This window comes from Catharus ustulatus, chromosome 40 (assembly GCF_009819885.2).
Source record: "Catharus ustulatus isolate bCatUst1 chromosome 40, bCatUst1.pri.v2, whole genome shotgun sequence".
NCBI lineage: Eukaryota > Metazoa > Chordata > Aves > Passeriformes > Turdidae > Catharus > Catharus ustulatus.
The window spans coordinates 547,432-564,671 of NC_046260.1; the positions used below are offsets into that span (position 1 = coordinate 547,432).

The window sequence follows — 17,240 nt, forward strand, 5'->3', positions numbered from 1 at the left end:
AAAAACCCAAATTTTTTCCGTGTTGGAAAACCCCAAATTCCTGATGTTCCCTCTTTTTGGGGTTTTTTCCTTAAAAAAAAAAATTAATAAAGAAGGAAAAGGTTAAAAAAAAGAAAGAAAATCTGGGGGAAAAAAGAGAGAAAATGGTGAAAAAAGTGGGAAAATGAGGGAAAAAAGGGAAAATCTGGGGAGGAAAAAAGAGGGAAAAGAGGGAAAATGTGGGAAAAAATAAGGAAAAGGGAAAATAGAGAATAAATTAAAATCTGAGGAAAAAAAAGAGGGGAAATTTGGGGGGAAAAAAGGGGGAAAAAAAGAGGGAAAATTTAGGATAAAAAGAGGGGAAAATGGGAATAAAAAGAGGGAAAAAAAGGGGGGGGAAAGGGAAAATTTGGGTTAAAAAGAGGAAAAAAGGAAAAAAAGGCAAAAAAGAAAAATTAGGGATGCAGCCCCCAGAAAAATTTGGGATTTTTCTCCCGATTTTGGGACAAAATTTGGAGTTTATCCCAAAAAAAAAAAAAGTTGGAGGGAATTTCCTCCCCCTCCCCGAGAGGAATTTGGGGCAAAAAAAGGGGAAAATTTGGATTTTATCCCAGGAAAAAAATTCCAAAAATCCGGTTTGTTCCACCCCTTTGTGCTGCAAAAAAATAAAAATAATCAGGAAAAAATTAAAATAAAAGTTAAAAATGGAAGTTTTAAAAAATAATAATAATTAAATAAATAAGAAAGGTATTTTTTAATTTTTTTTATTTTTTTGAAGGGATGGAAAGGGCGGATTTTGGGATTTTTCTCCCAAAAAAGGGAAGGTCCGGGGGTCCCTCCCCCCCAAAAGGGGCCCCCGGGTTCCCCTCCCCCACCCCCGCCCGGATTCGGAGCCGCTCCGGAGCCATGGAGGTAACGAGACCCCAAAAAAAACCCAAAATCCCCCCAATTTACCCCAAAATCCGCATTAAAAAATAAAATTAATCCTGAATTTGTCCAAAATTCTCCCCCCCGGGAACGCGGGTTCCTCCCAAATTAACTCGGGTTTGTCCCAAATCCAACCCAAAAAAAAATAAATAAATCAGAAGTTTTGATTTTCTGGAAAATTGGGTGAAGCCCTGAATTACCAAAACGCCCAAAAATCCCAAAAAATGCCCCAAAACTCCTCAAAAAACACCCTAAAAATATATATAAACTCCTAAATTACCCCAAATTCCCCCCAAATTCCCCCAAAAATCCACCCTAAAAAAATAGATAATCTTGTGAATTTTCCAAAATCCTCCAAATTCCCCCAAAATGCACCTTAAAAAAATAATAAATTCCTGAATTACCCCAAATTCCCCCAAAATCCACTTTAAAAAAATAATAAATTCCTTAATTTTCCCAAAATCTCCCCAAAATCCCCCCAAAATCCAGCTTAAAAAAATAATAAATTCCTTAATTTTCCCAAATTCCCCCAAAAATCCACCCTAAAAAAATAATAAATTCCTAAATTACCCCAAATCCCCCCAAAATTCACCTTAAAAAAAAAATTAACTCCTGAATTTTTCCCAAATTCCCCCCAAAATCCACCTTAAAAAAAATAATAAATTCCTTAATTTTCCCAAAATCCCCCCAAAACCCACCCTAAAAAATATATAAATTCCTAATTTTCCTAAAATCCCCCAAATTCACCCTAAAAAAAATATATAAACTCCTGAATTACCCCAAATCCCCCCAAATCCACCCTAGAAAAAAATATTAACTCCTAAATTATCCCAAATTTTCCCAAAATCTCCCCAAAAATCCTCAAAATTCACTTTAAAAAAATATAAACTCCTGAATTACCCCAAAATCCCCCCAAAATCCACCCTAAAAATAAAGAAAAAATTCCTAAATTTTCCCAAAATCCCCCAAAATCCCCCCAAAAATCCCCCAAAATCCACTTTAAAAAAAATAAACTCCTGAATTTTCCCAAAATCCCCCAAAACCCACCCTAAAAAATATATAAATTCCCTAAAGTTTCCAAAATCCCCCCAAATTCACCCTAAAAAATTTAATAAACTCCTAAATTACCCCAAATCCCCCCAAAATTCACCTTAAAAAAATATATAAACTCCTGAATTTTCCCAAATTCCCCCCAAAATCCACCCTAAAAAAATAACAAATTCCTTAATTTTCCCAAAATCTCCCCAAGACTCCCCCAAAATCCACTTTAAAAAATAATAAATTCCTGAATTTCCCTAAAATTCCCCCAAAATCCACCCTAAAAAAAAAGAAAACCCCAAAATTTTCCCAAAATCCCAAAAAATCCCCCCAAAATGCACCTTAAAAAAATAATAAATTCCTTAATTTTCCCAAATTTCCCCAAAATCCCCCCAAAAATCCCCCAAAATCCACTTTAAAAAATCAATAAACTCCTGAATTACCCCAAATCCCCCCAAAATCCACCCTAAAAAAAAATAAATTCCTTTAATTTTGCAAAAATCCCCAAAAATCCATCTTAAAAAATAAAAAATCCTGAATTTTCCCAAATCCCCCCAAGATTCCCCCAAAATCCACTTAAAAAAAAAATAAACTCCTAAATTTTCCCAAAATCCCCCAAAATTTGCCCTAAAAAAATATAAATTCCTGAATTTTTCCCAAATCCCCCCAAAAATCCCCAAAAATCCCCTCTAAAAAAAATATAAACTCCTAAATTACCCCAAAATCCCCCCAAAATCCACCCTAAAAATAAAGAAAAAATTCCTAAATTTTCCCAAAATCCCCCCAAATCCCCCCCGGGACCCCCCAAAAATCCCCAAAATTCCCCCAAAACCCCCAAAATTTCCCAAAATCCACCCTAAAAAAGAAAAAAAAATTCCTGAATTTTCCCAAAATCCCCCCCGGGACCCCCCAAAAATCCCCAAATTTTACCCCAAAAACCCCAAAACTCCCCGAATTTCCCCCAAAATCCCCCCCAGGACCCCCCAAAAATCCCAAAATTCCCCAAAATCCCCAAATTTTACCCCAAAAATCCCAAATTTTACCCCAAAAATCCCAAATTTTACCCCAAATCCTCCCTGACCCCCCCTCTGTCCCTCCCAGTTCGTGGCCGTGGCGCTGCTGGTGGCACTGGGGACACTGGGACAGGGACAGGGCCAGCCCATCGGGCCCCAGGGTGAGACTGGGACGGACTGGGAGGGACTGGGAGGGAACTGGGAGGGACTGGGAGGGGATTGGGAGGGACTGGGAGGGACTGGGAGGGACTGGGAGGGACTGGGGGGGACTGGGAGGGACTGGGAGGGAACTGGGATGGACTGGGAGGGGACTGGGAGGGACTGGGATGGACTGGGAGGGACTGGGAGGGACTGGGATGGACTGGGAGGGACTGGGAGGGACTGGGATGGGAACTGGGAGGGACTGGGACAAACTGGGAGGGGAATGGGAGGGACTGGGAGGGACCGGAAGTGACTCCAGATAGGTACGGGGGGGTCACGGAGGAGACCGGAAGTGACCGGGGGGGGAGTAGACCGGAAGTGACCCCAGATGGAGGTGAGGGGATCACAGAGCAGACCGGAAGTGACCCGAGAAGGGGGGGTGAGGGGTCATGGAGCTGACCGGAAGTGACCCCAAATGGGGCCGAGTAGACCGGAAGTAACCCCAGATGGGGGTGAGGGGATCACAGAGCAGACCGGAAGTGACCCCAGATGGGAAAGGGGGGGGTCACGGAGCAGACCGGAAGTGACCCCAGATGGGGCCGAGCTGACCGGAAGTGACCCCAGGTGGAGGAGAGGGGTCACGGAGCAGACCGGAAGTGACCCCAGGTGGGGGTGAGGGGTCACGGAACTGACCGGAAGTGACCCAAAGTGGGGGTGAGGGGCCACGGAACTGACCGGAAGTGACCCAAAGTGGGGGTGAGGGGTCACGGAACTGAGCGGAAGTGACCCCAAGGTGAGGGCCGAGCTGACCGGAAGTGATCCCGGATGGGGGGGAGGGGTCACAGAGCAAACCGGAAGTGACCCCAGGTGGAGGGGAGGAGTCACGGAACTGACCGGAAGTGACTCCAGATAGGGCCAAACCGACCGGAAGTGACCCCTCTCCCCCTCCCCTCCCCCCCCCAGCCCTCCCGCTGTGCCCGCCCCTCCCCCCCCGGGACTGCCAGGACGTGCACGCGGGGGGGGCGCGGGCGGACGGGGTGTACCTGGTCAGCCCCGCGGGGGGAGGGGCGCCCCCCGTGCCCGTCTACTGCGACATGAGCACCGAGGGGGCACGTCTGGACGGTACCGCCCCTCCCCCACCCCGGCTAAAACCCACAGACCCTCCCCACCCCGAGCTGAGACACCCTGACCCTCCCCCACCCAGCCCCCACCCCAAAAAATTCTGGGATTCTCCCCTCCCCCACCACGCCCAAGGTGGGATTGCCCCTCCCCTACTCCTAAAATAATCTTGGGATTGCCCCTCCCCCACCTCTGGTTTGCCCCTCCCCCACTCCCAAATTCACCCCAAAATCATCCTGGGATTGCCCCTCCCCCACCTCTGGGATTGCCCCTCCCCCACCCCAAAATAATCCTGGGATCACCCCTCCCACAATCCTTGGATTGCCCCTCCCCCACCCCCAAATTCAGCCCAAAATCACCTCTGGTATTGCCCCTCCCCCACCTCTTGATTGCCCCTCCCCCACCTCTTGATTGCCCCTCCCCCACCCCCAAAATCATCCTGGGATTGCCCCTCCCCCACACCAAAATAATCCTGAGATTGCCCCTCCCCCACCCCCGAAATCACCCCCGGATTGCCCCTCCCCCACCTCTTGATTGCCCCTCCCCCACCTCCCAAAATAATCCCGGGATTGCCCCTCCCCCACCCCTTTTCCTCACCCATCCCCCATTTTGCCCCTCCCCCCTTTTTGCCCCTCCCCCATTTTCCCGCCCCTCCCCCCAGGTGTTCCAGAAGCGATTCAACGGCTCCGTCAGCTTCTTCCGCGGCTGGAACGACTACAGGGCGGGGTTCGGCCGCGCCGACGGCGAGTACTGGCTGGGTACGACCAGTACGGACCAGTACGGACCAGTACGGACCAGTACAGACCAGTATAGACCAGTATAGATCAGTATAGACCTGTATAGACCAGTATAGACCAGTATGGACCAGTACAGACCAGTACGGACCAGTACGGACCAGTATAGACCAGTATAGTTCAGTACAGACCAGTATGGACCAGTATAGACCAGCATAAACCAGTATAGACCAGCATAAACCAGTATAGACCAGTATAAACCACTATGGACCAGTATGGATCAGTATAAACCAGTACAGACCAGTATAAATCAGTATAGACCAGTATGGAGCAGTACAGACCAGTATGGACCAGCATAGACCAGTATAAACCAGTATAGGCTGGTATAAAACAGTATGGACCAGTACAGACCAGTATGGACCAGTATAAAGCAGTATGGACCAGTATAGACTGGTATAGACCAGTATAAACCAGTATGAACCAGTATAAACCAGTATGGACCAGAATAAACCACTATGGACCAGTATGGACCAGTATAAACCAGTATGGACCAGTATGGATCAGTATAAACCAGTATAGACCAGTATGGAGCAGTACAGACCAGTATGGACCATTATAAACCAGTATAGACCAGTATAGACTGGTGTAAACCAGTACGGACCAGTACGAACCAGTATAGACTGGTATAAACCAGTATAAACCAGTATGGACCAGTACGGACCAGTATGGACCAGTATAGACCAGTATGGACCAGTATGGACCAGTATGGACCACTACAGGACTCTGAGTGATCCCTGAGTGACCCCTGACCCCTCTGTGACCACAGACTGACCCCAGACTGACCCCTGACCCCTGTGTGACCCCAGACCTGCAGACCCTGGCCCTGCTGACCCCTGAGTGACCCCAGACTGACCCCTGACCCCCGTGTGACCCCAGGCCTGCAGACCCTGGCCCTGCTGACCCTCCAGGTCCGCTGAGTGACCCCTGAGTGACCCCTGACCCCCAGACTGACCCCTGAGTGACCCCTGACCCAGACTGACCCCTGACCCCCTGTGACCCCAGACTGACCCCTGACCCCCGTGTGACCCAGGCCTGCAGACCCTGGCCCTGCTGACCCCTGAGTGACCCCAGACTGACCCTGACCCCCGTGTGACCCCAGGCCTGCAGACCCTGGCCCTGCTGACCCTCCAGGCCCCCTGCTGACCCCTGAGTGACCCCTGAGTGACCCCAGACTGACCCCTGACCCCCGTGTGACCCCAGGCCTGCAGACCCTGGCCCTGCTGACCCTCCAGGCCCGCTGAGTGACCCCTGAGTGACCCCTGACCCCCAGACTGACCCCTGAGTGACCCCTGACCCCAGACTGACCCCTGACCCCCTGTGACCCTAGACTGACCCCTGACCCCCGTGTGACCCCAGGCCTGCAGACCCTGGCCCTGCTGACCCTCCAGGCCCGCTACGAGCTGCGCGTGGAGCTCGAGGACTTTGAGAACAACTCGGCCGCGGCCACCTACGGCTCCTTCGCGCTGTCCCCGACGGCCATCAGCGCCGAGGAGGACGGCTACGCCCTGCACGTGGCCGGCTTCGTGGACGGCGGCGCCGGTGAGGGCTGACCGTGGGGTCACGGGGTCAACCATGGGGTCAGGGGGTCAACTGCGGGGTCAAGGGGTCAAGGTTGGCCATGGGGAGGTCAATGGTGGCCAATGGTGGTCAATGGTGGTCAACTGTAGGGTCAAGGGGTCAACTGTTGGGTCAAGGGGTCAACTGTGGGGTCAAGGAGTCAATGTTGGCCATGGGGGGATCAATGAAGGTCAACTGGGTCAATGGGAGGTCAATGGTGGCCAACAGGGGTCAATGGTGGTCAATGGGGGTCACCTGTGGGGTCAAGGGGTCAACCGTGGGGTCAAGGGGTCAAGGTTGGCCATGGGGAGGTCAATGGTGGCCAATGGTGGTCAATGGTGGTCAACTGTGGGGTCAAGGGGTCAAGGTTGGCCATGGGGAGGTCAATGGAGGTCAATGGTGGCCAACTGCGGGGTCAAGGGGTGAAAGTTGGCCATTGGAGGTCAATGGGGGTTCAACTGTGGGGTCAATGGTGGTCAACTGTGGGGTCAAGGGGTCAGGTTGGCTATGGGGAGGTCAATGGTGGCCAATGGTGGCCATTGGAGGTCAATGGTGGTCAACTGTGGGGTCAAGGGGCCAAGGTTGGCCATGGGGAGGTCAATGATGGTCAACAGGGGTCAATGGTGGTCAACTGTAGGGTCAAGGGGTCAAGGTTGGCCATGGGGAGGTCAATGGTGGCCAATGGTGGTCAACGGTGGTCAACTGTAGGGTCAAGGGGTCAACCGCAGGGTCAAGGGGTCAAGGTTGGCCATGGGGAGGTCAATGGGGGTCAACTATGGGGTCAAGGGGTCAAGGTTGGCCATGGGGAGGTCAATGGAGGTCAACTGGGTCAATGGGGTCAACCATAGGAGGGTCAATGGGGTCAATGGGATCAAGGTCAACCATGGAAGGGTCAATGTGGTCAATGGTGGCCAACGATGGTCAACCAGGTCAAGGCCAACCATGGGAGGGTCAACGGGGTCAACAGTGGCCAATGATGGTCAACCACACCAAGGTCAATCATGAAAGGGTCAATGGGGTCAACCAGGTCAACCCTGGAAGGGTCAATGGGGTCAACAGTGGCCAACTATGGTCAACCAGGCCAAGACCAACCATGGAAGGGTCAATGGGGTCAACGAGGTCAATGGGCTCAACCAGGTCAAAGCCAACCATGGAAGGGTCAGCGGGGTCAATGGGGTCAAGGCAACCATGGGAGGGTCAATGGGATCAATGGGGTCAAGAAGGTCAAGGTCAACCATAGAAGGGTCAACGAGGCCAATGATGGCCAACCAGGCCAAGGCCAACCATGGGAGGGTCAACAGAGTCAAGAAGGTCAAGGCCGACCATGGGAGGGTCAACGGGGTCAACGGGTCCAAGGCCAGCCATGGGAGGGTCAATGGGGTCAAGAAGGTCAAGATCAGCCGTGGAAGGGTCAATGAGGTCAACGGTGGCCAATGATGGTCAACCAGTCCAAGGTCAACCATGGAAGGGTCAATAGGGTCAATGGGGTCAAGGTCAACCATGGGAGGGTCAATGGTGGCCAACAATGGTCAACCCATGGAAGGGTCAATGGGGTCAATGGGGTCATTGGGGTCAACGGGGTCAATGGGGCCAAGGCCAACCATGGGAGGGTCAATGTGGTCAACGGTGGCCAACAATGGCCAACCAGGTCAAGGCCAACCATGGGAAGGTCAATGGGGTCAAGAAGGCCAAGGCCAACCATGGGAGGGTCAACAGGGTCAATGAGGTCAAAGCCAACCATGGGAGGGTCAACGGGGTCAACGGGGTCAAGAAGATCAAGGTCAACCATAGGAAGGTCAATGGGGTCAACGGGGTCAACGGAGCCAAGGTCAACCATGGAAGGGTCAAGGGGGTCAAGGCCAACCATGGGAGGGTCAATGGGGTCAACGGGGTCAAGAAGATCAAGGTCAACCATAGGAAGGTCAATGGGGTCAACGGGGTCAACGGAGCCAAGGTCAACCATGGAAGGGTCAATGGGGTCAAGAAGGTCAACGCCAATGATGGGAGGGTCAATGGGGTCAATGGTGGCCAACAATGGTCAACCCATGGAAGGGTCAACGGGGTCAATGGGGTCAAGGCCAACCACGGAAGGGTCACCGGGCTCATCGGCGGCCCCCCCCGCAGGTGACTCGCTGAGCTACCACAACGGGCAGAAGTTCTCGACGTTCGACCGCGACCAGGACCTGTTCGCGCAGAACTGCGCCGCGCTCTCGTCGGGCGCGTGGTGGTTCCGCAGCTGCCACTTCTCCAACCTCAACGGCTTCTACCTGGCGGGGCCGCACCTGTCCTACGCCAACGGCATCAACTGGGCCCAGTGGAAAGGGTTCTACTACTCGCTGAAACGCAGCGAGATGAAAATCCGGCGCCTCTGAGGGCACCCGGGGGCTCCTGGGGACACCTGGGGACACCTGGGGACACCTGGGGGGACCTGGGGACACACCTGGGGGGACCTGGGAGTACCTGGGGACACCTGGGGGGACCTGGGGACACCTGGGGACACCTGGGGGGACCTGGGGGGACCTGGGGACACCTGGGGACACCTGGGGGGACCTGGGGGACCTGGGGACACCTGGGGACACCTGGGGGGACCTGGGGACGTGACATGCTCACCTGGGCACACCTGGGGACACCTGGGGACACCTGGGGACACCTGGGGACACCTGGGGGACCTGGGGGGACCTGGGGGGACCCGGGGACATGACATGCTGACCTGGACACATGTGGACACACCTGGGGACACCTGGGGGGACTGGGGGCACCTGGGGACGCCTGGGGGGACCTGGGACACACCTGAGGACATGACACACTCACCTGGACACACCTGGACATACCTGGGGGCATCTGGGGACACCTGGGGACATGTGGGGACACCTGGGGCACCTGGGGGCACCTGGGACACACCTGGGGGCTCTTGGGGACACACCTGAGGACATGACACACTGACCTGGACACACCTGGGGACACCTGGGCACACCTGGGGGGACCTGGGGACACTTGGGGGGACCTGGGGACACCTGGGGGGACCTGGGGGGACCTGGGGACATGACATGCTGACCTGGACATGGGAAATGCTCACCTGGACAGACGTGGACACACCTGGGGACACCTGGGGGATCCTGGGGACACCTGGGGACACCTGGGGACACCTGGGGGGACCTGGGGGACACTTGGGGACATGACATAATCACCTGGACACACCTGGGCACACCTGGGCACACCTGGGGACACCTGGGGACAGCTGTGGACACCTGGGATACACCTGGGGGTACCTGGGGACACCTGGGGACACCTGGACACACCTGGACCAACCCACCTGGACAGACAGATACACCTGGACACACCTGGACACACCTGAGCACACCTGGGGACACTTGGGACACACCTGAGGACATGACATGGTGACCTGGATACACCTGGGACACACCTGGGCGCACCTGGGGACGTGACACACTGACCTGGACACACAACATGCTCACCTGGACACACGTGGACACACCTGGGAGTACCTGGGACACACCTGGGGACACTTGGGGACGTGACATGCTCACCTGGACACAGGACACGCTCACCTGGGACACACCTGAGGACACACCTGGACAGGCTCACCTGTGCCCACCTGACCACACTCACGTGGACCACGCCCACCAGAACACACCTGATCACACCTGTACACACCAGGCCACGCCCACCCGAACGTGCTCACCTGGCCACGCCCACCCAGGCCACGCCCACCCAGACATGCCCAGGCCACGCCCACCCAGGCCACGCCCACCCCCCGCGCTGACCCCGCCCCCAATAAAGCTCCGCCCTTGATCGCTCCGTGGGGGTGGAGCCGATTTGGGGGAATTTGGGGAATTTTGGGGTCTGGGAATCGAGGTGGGATCCTATAGAACCCTATGGAACCAATGTAGACCCTATAGAACCCTATGGGACCCTATGGACCTCTATGGAACCCTATAGAACCCTATGGAATCCTATAGAACCCTATGGAACCCTATGGACCTCTATAGAACCCCATGGAACCCTATAGGCACCTATGGAACCCTATAGAACCCTATGGAACCCTATAGAACCCTATGGAACCACTACAGAACCCCTATGGACCCTATAGAACCCTATGGAACCCTATAGGCCCCTATAGAACCCTATGGAACCCTATGGAAACCTATGGAACCAATCTGAGACCCTATAGAACCCTATGGAACCCTACAGAACCCTATAGGACCCTGTAGAACCTTATGGAAATCTATGGAACCCTATAGAACCCTATAGAACCTTATAGAACCCTATGGAACCCTATAGAACCTATCTGGGATCCTATAGAACCCTATAGGCCCCTATAGAACCCTATGGAAACCTATAGAACCCTATGGAACCCTATGGAAATCTATGGAACCCTGTAGGCCTCTATAGAACCAGTCTAGGGCCCTATAGGACCTTATAGAACCTTATAGAACCCTATGGAACTCTATAGACCCCTATGGAACCTAGCTGGGATCATATAGAACCCTATAGAACCCTATGGAACCCTATGGAACCCTATAGGACCCTATGGAACCAATCTAGGACCCCGTAGAATCACCCTAAACCCCTATGGGACCCTATAGAACCCCATAAACCCCTGTAGGACCTTATAGAACATCTGCTGAACCCTATAGAACCCCCATGCACCCCTATAGAAGCCCTCTAGATCCCTATGGAGCCCCTATAGAACCCCACAAACCCCTTTAGACCCCTCTAGACCCCCTATAGAACCCCTATAGAACTCCACAAACCCCTCTAGGATCCTATAGAACCCCCTAAACCCCTACTGGACCCTATAGAACCCCTATAGACCCCTCTAGACCCCCACAAACCTCTCCAGAGCCCTATAGAGCCCCTATAGATCCCCCCCCCGGCGCGGGGGCGGCGCCTATGGCGCCCCGGTGACGTCAGAGGGGGCGGGGCCCGGCCGGGCCGTAAAGGTCGGGACGGCGGGGGAGCCTATAGGGGATCTATAGGGGATCTATAGGGGATCTATAGGGGATCTATAGGGGTCTGGAGGGGCCGGGAGCAGGTACGGGGGATCCATAGGGGACGGGGGGGGGCGGGACCTTATAGAGGGGGTGGGGGGGCGGTTCTATAGGGGACCCGGGGGTTCTATAGGGGACGGGAGGGGTTCTATAAGGGCTCTAGGGGGGACGGGGGGGTTCTATAGGGGACGGGATCCTATAAGGGGGGGTGGGGGAGGGGTTCTATAGGGGATCTATAGGGGACCAGAGGGAGTCTATAGGGGATGGGACCCTATGGGGGGGGTGGGGGGGCGGTTCTATAGGGGAAATTGGGGGGGGGAGTGGGGGGGGGCACTGCAGGGGTCAGTGTCCGGTGTCCACTCGGTGTCCATCCCAGTGTCCATCCCAGTGTCCACTCCCCACCCCCAGTGTCCACCTGGTGTCCACTCCCAGTGTCCACTCTGTGTCCACTCCATGTCCAGTGTCCACTCTCAGTATCCAGAGCCCATTCACAGTGTCCACTCAGTGTCCACTCAGTGTCCACTCCCAGTGTCCATCCCAGTGTCCACTCAGTGTCCACTCCCAGTGTCCATCCCAGTGTCCACCCTGTGTCCATTGTCCACTCCCAGTGTCCATTGTCCACTCCCAACCCCCAGTATCTACTCGAGTGTCCATCCCCAGTGTCCATTCTCAGTGTCCACTCCCCACCCCCAGTGTCCACTCAGTGTCCATTGTCCACTCCCAGTGTCCACTCCCAGTGTCTGGAGCCCATCCCAGTGTCCACCCCAGTGTCCATCCCAGTGTCCACTGTGTGTCCACTCACTGTCCACTCCGTATGCCCAGTGTCCACTCAGTGTCCATTCTCAGTGTCCACTCCCAGTGTCCAGACCCCATTCCCAGTGTCCATCTCAGTGTCCATTTTCCACTCAGTGTCCATTCTCAGTGTCCACTCCGTGTCCAGTGTCCACTCCATGTCCACTCTGTGTGTCCATTGTCCACTCAGTGTCCAGAGCCCATCCCAGTGTCCACTCTGTGTCCACTCCCCCCCCCACTGTCCACTCTGTGTGCATTCTCAGTGTCCATCCCAGTGTCCACTCTGTGTCCATCCCAGTGTCCACTCAGTGTCCAGAGCCCATCCCCATGTCCACTCTGTGTCCAGTGTCCACTCCCAGTGCCCACTCCCAGTGTCCACTCCAGTGTCCACTCCAGTGTCCACTCCCAGTGTCTAGAGCCCATCCCAGTGTCCACTCCATGTGCCCATTGTCCACTCTGTGCCCATCCCAGTGTCCACTCCAGGGATCACTCTGGGGTCAGTGTCCAGTGTCCACTCCCAGTGTCCGGAATGCATCCCAGTGTCCACTCTGTGTCCATTCCCAGTGTCCATCTCAGTGTCCACTCCCAGTGTCCAGTGTCCACTCAGTGTGTCCATTGTCCACTTTAGGTGTCCACTCTGTGTCCATTCCCAGTGTCCATCCCAGTGTCCGGAGCCCATCCCAGTGTCCACTCCAGTGTCCAGTGTCCATCGCAGTGTCCACTCCGAGTCCATCCCAGTGTCCACTCCTCACCCCCAGTGTCCATCCCAGTGTCCACTCCCAGTGTCCACTCCGTGTGCCCAGTGTCCACTCAGTGTCCACTCCTTGTCCATCCCAGTGTCCACCCCAGTGCCCACTCCATGTCCACTCTGTGTCCACTCCCAGTGTCCAGAGCCCATCCCAGTGTCCACTCCGTGTCCATTCTCAGTGTCCACTCAGTGTGTCCATTGTCCACTCTAGGTGTCCACTCAGCGTCCATCCCCAGTGTCCACTCAGCATCCACTCCCCGTCCCCTCCGGCCATGTCGTCCCTGGAGCGTGTCCAGTCCGGTGGCCGGAGCCTGGATCGCCGGCTGGACGCGGTGCCGGCCGAGGCGCTGCTGGCCGAGCTCCGAGCGGCCGGAGCCGTGTCCGAGACCGAGGCGGCCGCGCTCGGACGTCCGGGCGGCTCGGGCTGGGCCCGGCGGCTCCGCGCTCTGGCCGTGGCCAGAGGTGACCACAGCTGCCGCGTCCTGCTGACCGTCCTGGAGCGGCTGGAGGGGCCGCCCCGGCCGGGGCCCTTCGGTGAGTGACCGCTGTCCAGTTCGGTGAGTGACCACTGCCCTTCGGTGAGTGACCACTGCCCTCCAGTGAGTGACCACTGTCCAGTTCAGTGAGTGACCACAGCCCTTCAGTGAGTGACCGCTGTCCAGTTCCGTGAGTGACCGCTGTCCTTCGGTGAGTGACCACTGTCCAGTTCGGTGAGTGACCGCTGCAGTGTCCAGTTCGGTGAGTGACCACTGCCCTTCGGTGAGTGACCAGTGTCCAGTTCGGTGAGTGACCACTGCGGTGTCCAGTTCGGTGAGTGACCACTGCAGTGTCCAGGACCCTTCGGTGAGTGACCACAGCGGTGTCTGGCCGGGCCTGGGGGCAGTGGTCACTCCTGAGGTCATTCCAGTGGTCATTTATTCCAGTGGTCACTCCAGTGGTCACTGCAGTGGTCACTCCTGTGGTCATTCCTGTGGTCACTGCACTGGTCACTCCAGTGGTCATCTCGAGTGTTTTTCCCCGTTTTTCCCAAATTGTTTTGACCCCTCCTTCGATGAGTGACCGCTCCGATGTCCAGCTGTGACCTGGAGTGGTCAGTGGTCACTTCACTGGTCACTCCTGTGGTCATTCCAGTGGTCACTGCAGTGGTCATTTATTCCAGTGGTCATTCCAGTGGTCTCTCCTGTGATCATTTATTCCAGTGGTCACTCCTGTGGTCACTGCTGTGGTCACTCCAGTGGTCATTTGTTCCAGTGGTCACTCCTGGCCACTCCTGGTCATTTTTTGGTGATTTTCCCCAGATTTTTTGACCCCTCCTTCATTGAGTGACCGCTCCAATGTCCAGCTGTGACCTGGAGTGGTCAGTGGTCACTCCAGTGGTCAGTGGTCACTCCAGTGGTCATCTCGAGTGTTTTTTCCCCGTTTTTCCCAAATTGTTTTGACCCCTCCTTCAATGAGTGACCGCTCCGATGTCCAGCTGTGACCTGGAGTGGTCAGTGGTCACTTCACTGGTCACTCCTGTGGTCATTCCAGTGGTCACTGCAGTGGTCATTTATTCCAGTGGTCACTCCTGTGGTCACTGCTGTGGTCACTCCAGTGGTCACTCATGTGGTCATTTATTCCAGTGGTCACTCCAGTGGTCACTCCTGGTCATTTTTTGGTGATTTTCCCCAGATTTTTTGACCCCTCCTTCATTGAGTGACCGCTCCAATGTCCAGCTGTGACCTGGAGTGGTCAGTGGTCACTCCAGTGGTCAGTGGTCACTCGTGTTCACTCCTGGACACTCCAGTGGTCACTGCAGTGGTCAGTGGTCACTCCAGTGGTCACTCCATTGGTTAGTGGTCACTCCAGTGGTCAGTGGTCACTCATGGTCACTCTGGTTACTCCAGTGGTCACTGCAGTGGTCAGTGGTCACTCCAGTGGTCACTCCATTGGTTAGTGGTCACTCTGGTCACTCTGGTCACTCTCCCCCCCCAGATTTCTACGACCCCCAGCGCGACGCCGCGGCCTTGCACCGCTCGGACTGTCCGTGCTGCCGGCCGGAGCCGGGGCCGGAGCCGGGGCCGGAGTGGACGCGCGAGGAAGAGGAGGGAGAGCCCGGAAATGGCGATGAAGGCCACGAGGATGATGATGGAGAACCCAAAACCGGGGAGGAAGGCCATGAGGAAGAGGAAGGAGACGATGAAGGCCACGATGATGATGATGATGATGATGATGATGAAGGAGGTGATGAAGGCCCTGAGGGAGATGAAGGTGATGAAGGCCATGAGGATGATGAAGGAGAGCCCAAAAATGAAGATGAAGGCCAAGAGGATGATGATGATGGAGGCGATGAAGGCCCCAATGATGATGGTGAGGATGGAGGAGGGGATGAAGGCCCTGAGGAAGATGATGGTGATGAAGGAGGAGGGGATGAAGGCCCTGAGGAAGATGATGGAGGGGATGAAGGCCCTGATGATGATGAAGGAGGCGATGAAGGCCCCGGTGATGATGGTGGTGATGATGGAGGAGGAGATGAAGATTAAAGGAGGAGGAGGAGGAAGAAGGTGGGGAGGAAGATGATGAAGACGAAGATGATGAGGATGATGATGATGAAGATGAAGATGAAGAATTTTGGGTCGAAAAAAACCAAAATGGATTTTTTGACCATGATGATGATGAAGATGATGATGGAGGAGGGGATAAAGATTAAAGGAAGAGGAGGAAGAGGAACTTGAGGAGGAAGATGATGAAGATGAGGATGATGAAGAATTTTTGGGTCGAAAAAACCCCAAAATAGATTTTTCCATGATGATGATGATGAAGATGAGGATGAAGATGAGGAAGATGATGATGATGAAAATTAGGAGGAATTTTGGGTCGAAAAAACAGAACTTTGGGTCTCCATGAGGATGAAGATGGTGATGATGATGAAGATGAAGAATTTTGGGTCGAAAAAAACCCAAAGTGGATTTTTTGACCGTGATGATGATGAAGATGAAGGTGATGAAGGCCCCAGTGATGGTGATGATGGAGGGGATGAAGATTAAAGGGAGAGGAAGAGGAAGAGGAGGGTGAGGAGGAAGATGATGAAGGTGATGATGATGAAGATGATGAGGATGAAGAATTTTGGGTCAAAAAAACGGAACTTTGGGTTTCCTTGAGGATGAAGATGATGATGATGAAGATGAAGAATTTTGGGAAAAAAAAAAAAACCAAAATGGATTTTTTCATGATGATGATGATGATGATGAGGAAGATGAAGGTGATGAAGATGAAGAATTTTGGGTCAAAAAACCAGAACTTTGGGTCTCCATGACGATGATGAAGATGAAGATGATGATGAAGATGATGACGATGATGATGATGATGAAGATGAAGAATTTTGGGTCGAAAAAAGCCCAAAATGGATTTTTTTGATGATGATGAAGATGAAGGTGATGAAGATGAAGATGATGGTGGTGATGATGGAGGAGGAGATGAAGATTAAAGGAGGAGGAGGAGGAGGAAGAAGGTGAGGAAGAAGATGATGAAGATGATGATGATGAAGATGAAGAATTTTGGGTCAAAAAAAGCCCAAAACGGAATTTTAGGCCGCCATGATGATGATGAAGATGAAGATGATGAAGATGATGATGATGATGATGATGGAGGAGGGGATGAAGATTAAAGGAGGAGGAAGAGGAGGAAGGTGAGGAAGATGATGATGAAGATGAAGATGAGGATGAAGATGAGGAGGAATTTTGGGTCCAAAAAATGGAACTTTGGGTCTCCATGATGATGATGAAGATGATGAGGATGATGAGCATGACGATGATGATGAAGATGAAGAATTTTGGGTCGAAAAAAACCCAAAATGGATTTTTTTGACCGTGATGAAGATGATGATGACGAAGATGAGGAGGAATTTTGGGTCCAAAAAATGGGATTTTGGGTCTCCATGATGATGATGAAGATGAGGATGATGATGGAGATGATGATGAAGATGAAGAATTTTGGGTCAAAAAAACGAGATTTTGGCTCTCCCTGATGATGATGATGAAAATAAAGAAATTTGGGATCTCCAAAATTCCCCAAAAATCCACTAAAAATCCCCAAATTTTCACCAGAAATTTTTATTTTGGGGAGGAATTCCGGTGTCCCC

The 17,240-nt window shown here is 53.4% G+C and overlaps 2 protein-coding genes across 2 annotated transcripts; both read left to right on the forward strand.

Moving 5' to 3' along the window:
• Positions 1–873: 873 nt before the first annotated feature.
• On the forward strand, positions 874–8,996 carry LOC117010253 (microfibril-associated glycoprotein 4-like). The gene is made up of 6 exons (XM_033084547.1): positions 874–891; positions 3,046–3,118; positions 4,062–4,225; positions 4,879–4,975; positions 6,368–6,550; positions 8,693–8,996. The coding sequence occupies exons 1-6, from the start codon at positions 886–888 to the stop codon at positions 8,938–8,940; spliced, it is 771 nt and encodes a 256-aa protein (XP_032940438.1). The 5' UTR covers positions 874–885; the 3' UTR covers positions 8,941–8,996.
• A 4,161-nt stretch (positions 8,997–13,157) lies between these two features.
• LOC117010232 (S-antigen protein-like) lies at positions 13,158–16,146 on the forward strand. The gene is made up of 3 exons (XM_033084525.1): positions 13,158–13,654; positions 15,095–15,613; positions 15,989–16,146. Exons 1-3 carry the CDS (start codon positions 13,393–13,395, stop codon positions 16,144–16,146), a joined length of 939 nt encoding a protein of 312 aa, XP_032940416.1. The 5' UTR covers positions 13,158–13,392.
• The last annotated feature ends 1,094 nt before the right edge of the window (positions 16,147–17,240 follow it).

Excerpts from the sequence above, each read along its gene's own strand:
- LOC117010232 (XM_033084525.1), top strand. The coding sequence starts at position 13,393 with ATGTCGTCCCTGGAGCGTGTCCAGTCCGGTGGCCGGAGCCTGGATCGC. Across the intron at positions 13,655-15,094 it reads GCCCCGGCCGGGGCCCTTCG|ATTTCTACGACCCCCAGCGC; the intron begins GTGAGTGACCGC and ends CTCCCCCCCCAG. Across the intron at positions 15,614-15,988 it reads AGGCCCCGGTGATGATGGTG|AACTTTGGGTCTCCATGAGG; the intron begins GTGATGATGGAG and ends TCGAAAAAACAG.
- LOC117010253 (XM_033084547.1), top strand. Across the intron at positions 4,226-4,878 it reads GGGCACGTCTGGACGGTACC|GTGTTCCAGAAGCGATTCAA; the intron begins GCCCCTCCCCCA and ends CCCTCCCCCCAG. Across the intron at positions 6,551-8,692 it reads CTTCGTGGACGGCGGCGCCG|GTGACTCGCTGAGCTACCAC; the intron begins GTGAGGGCTGAC and ends CCCCCCCCGCAG.